Source organism: Sipha flava, unplaced genomic scaffold (genome assembly GCF_003268045.1).
Source record: "Sipha flava isolate LNK unplaced genomic scaffold, YSA_version1 17569_pilon_pilon, whole genome shotgun sequence".
NCBI lineage: Eukaryota > Metazoa > Arthropoda > Insecta > Hemiptera > Aphididae > Sipha > Sipha flava.
The window spans coordinates 1-1,677 of record NW_020272022.1 but is presented as its reverse complement, the minus strand read 5'-3'; the positions used below and the strand labels follow the sequence as shown (position 1 = coordinate 1,677).

Genomic DNA, 1,677 nt, shown 5'->3' with positions numbered 1-1,677 from the left:
TTATGGTTGCAATATTTCTTTTTTTTTTTTTTGAAATGTCGATGGTTTTTTGCTAAGCTATTGCGTTTTTTAAATATGTGCTTCTGCTGGGACACCTTTTATATATATATATATAATGTAATATATGTCAGTATGGCATGTTTGTACGTTAAACTAACTTACTAAAGACACAATATGTGTAAACAAGACAACATACAATTTCGAAATGGCAAATAAGAATCAATAACAATAATATTTAATACAGCCAATATCAGTAAAAATAACACCACAGCAGTTATATTTTATCTATAATGTTGTGTATATATGTACAAAACGATATTATCTTTTACATCAGTATGTGTGCAATTTTTTTTTATGAATATGAAAGTATAAGAAAAAATAAAATATTATTTATTAATACCTATTACCTAGTGAATAATAGTAATAACTTATTCAGATATAAACTTGTATATTATTATTAATATATATCTATAAGGCTAAAGGTAATGCTGTAAGTTATTTTTTTTAGATTTAAGGTTAGTATATGATGCTTTGACTATTCATGCTATCACTCAATGGGCCTTTTACTATTTTATGTTCTCTCCATTTTTTCAATTTCATTCGTTTTGATGGTTTTCGACGCCAATGATAGTACACTCTCCACGTTAAGAAATATATGAGTTCTATAAAACTTAACAGCGATGCACCTAGAAATAATCCAGCGCAACCCCCAAATGACACTGTAAAAAAATAAAAAATAAATATAATTTGTAGTATGATTTAAACGTGTGTCATATTGAATTGATAATATTAAGTATACCAAGTAGCAATTATTTAATGAGGTATTTGCCTTAAAACCAATATTGAGTGGTGGTCATGGTACCCATTGGGTCTAGGCTATATAAAGTTAATATAATTGGACTAAAGGTAACGAAGATAACGAAATATATCACATTATATTATTGAAATATATGAAGTTTTGTGTCGTACAATTTAAGTGGCGGTGGTCGACCTCTATCATCTATATTTATTTCATGAAAATAAAAAGTTTATACCATCACTTTTGGTTAGTAGGTACCCATTACAATTACCTAATAAATCAAGCCATCCTAGGACTAAGTCTGATCTGTATAGAATACATGTGCTCTGCTTGAAATGCACATCGATTAGTATAGATGATGAAGAATTTCTTAAATCAAAAATTACATTATAATGGTGTTAAACTATAATACTTAATTACTAAAATAGACTTACAATATTGATGATATGGTCGGTTCAGCAATAGTCAACTCGGACATATACATTTGGTGGAGGCAATCGGGCATACAATCGCATTTTAGTCCAGGTGGTTCCTTAGAGAAAAATGCAGTCTGTTCGGTCGGTATGAAATTATTGAAGACTTCTAAATCGTATATATGTTAATTATTAAGATTATTGGTAATTTTTTTTTTCTTACGGTTTTTTTGAGAGAGACAAATTAAGTCTTCCACGTTACAAGGACGTAATGAATCATTTTCTAAGAAAAAAAAAACAAACATTTTTACCTTTTCGTTAGTTCATAAATATAAAAGTTTTTACTTTGCTAATAATCCAACTTTATAAATATTTTAAATTTGATTTTTCAACAAATGTTTTATTTGAGTGTCATTATTTTTATACGTGTAACCGTTAACAAATAAAAACGTTTTTTATTTTTTT

General features: G+C 27.4%; 1 protein-coding gene across 1 annotated transcript; it reads right to left on the bottom strand.

The window, feature by feature from the left end:
* Nucleotides 1–449: 449 nt before the first annotated feature.
* On the bottom strand, nucleotides 450–1,517 carry LOC112680237 (pickpocket protein 19-like). Its single transcript, XM_025550275.1, has 4 exons — nucleotides 1,436–1,517; nucleotides 1,234–1,381; nucleotides 1,071–1,168; nucleotides 450–719 (listed from the first exon to the last, which is right to left on the bottom strand). The coding sequence occupies exons 1-4, from the start codon at nucleotides 1,515–1,517 to the stop codon at nucleotides 517–519; spliced, it is 531 nt and encodes a 176-aa protein (XP_025406060.1). The 3' UTR covers nucleotides 450–516.
* Between the last annotated feature and the right edge of the window lie 160 nt (nucleotides 1,518–1,677).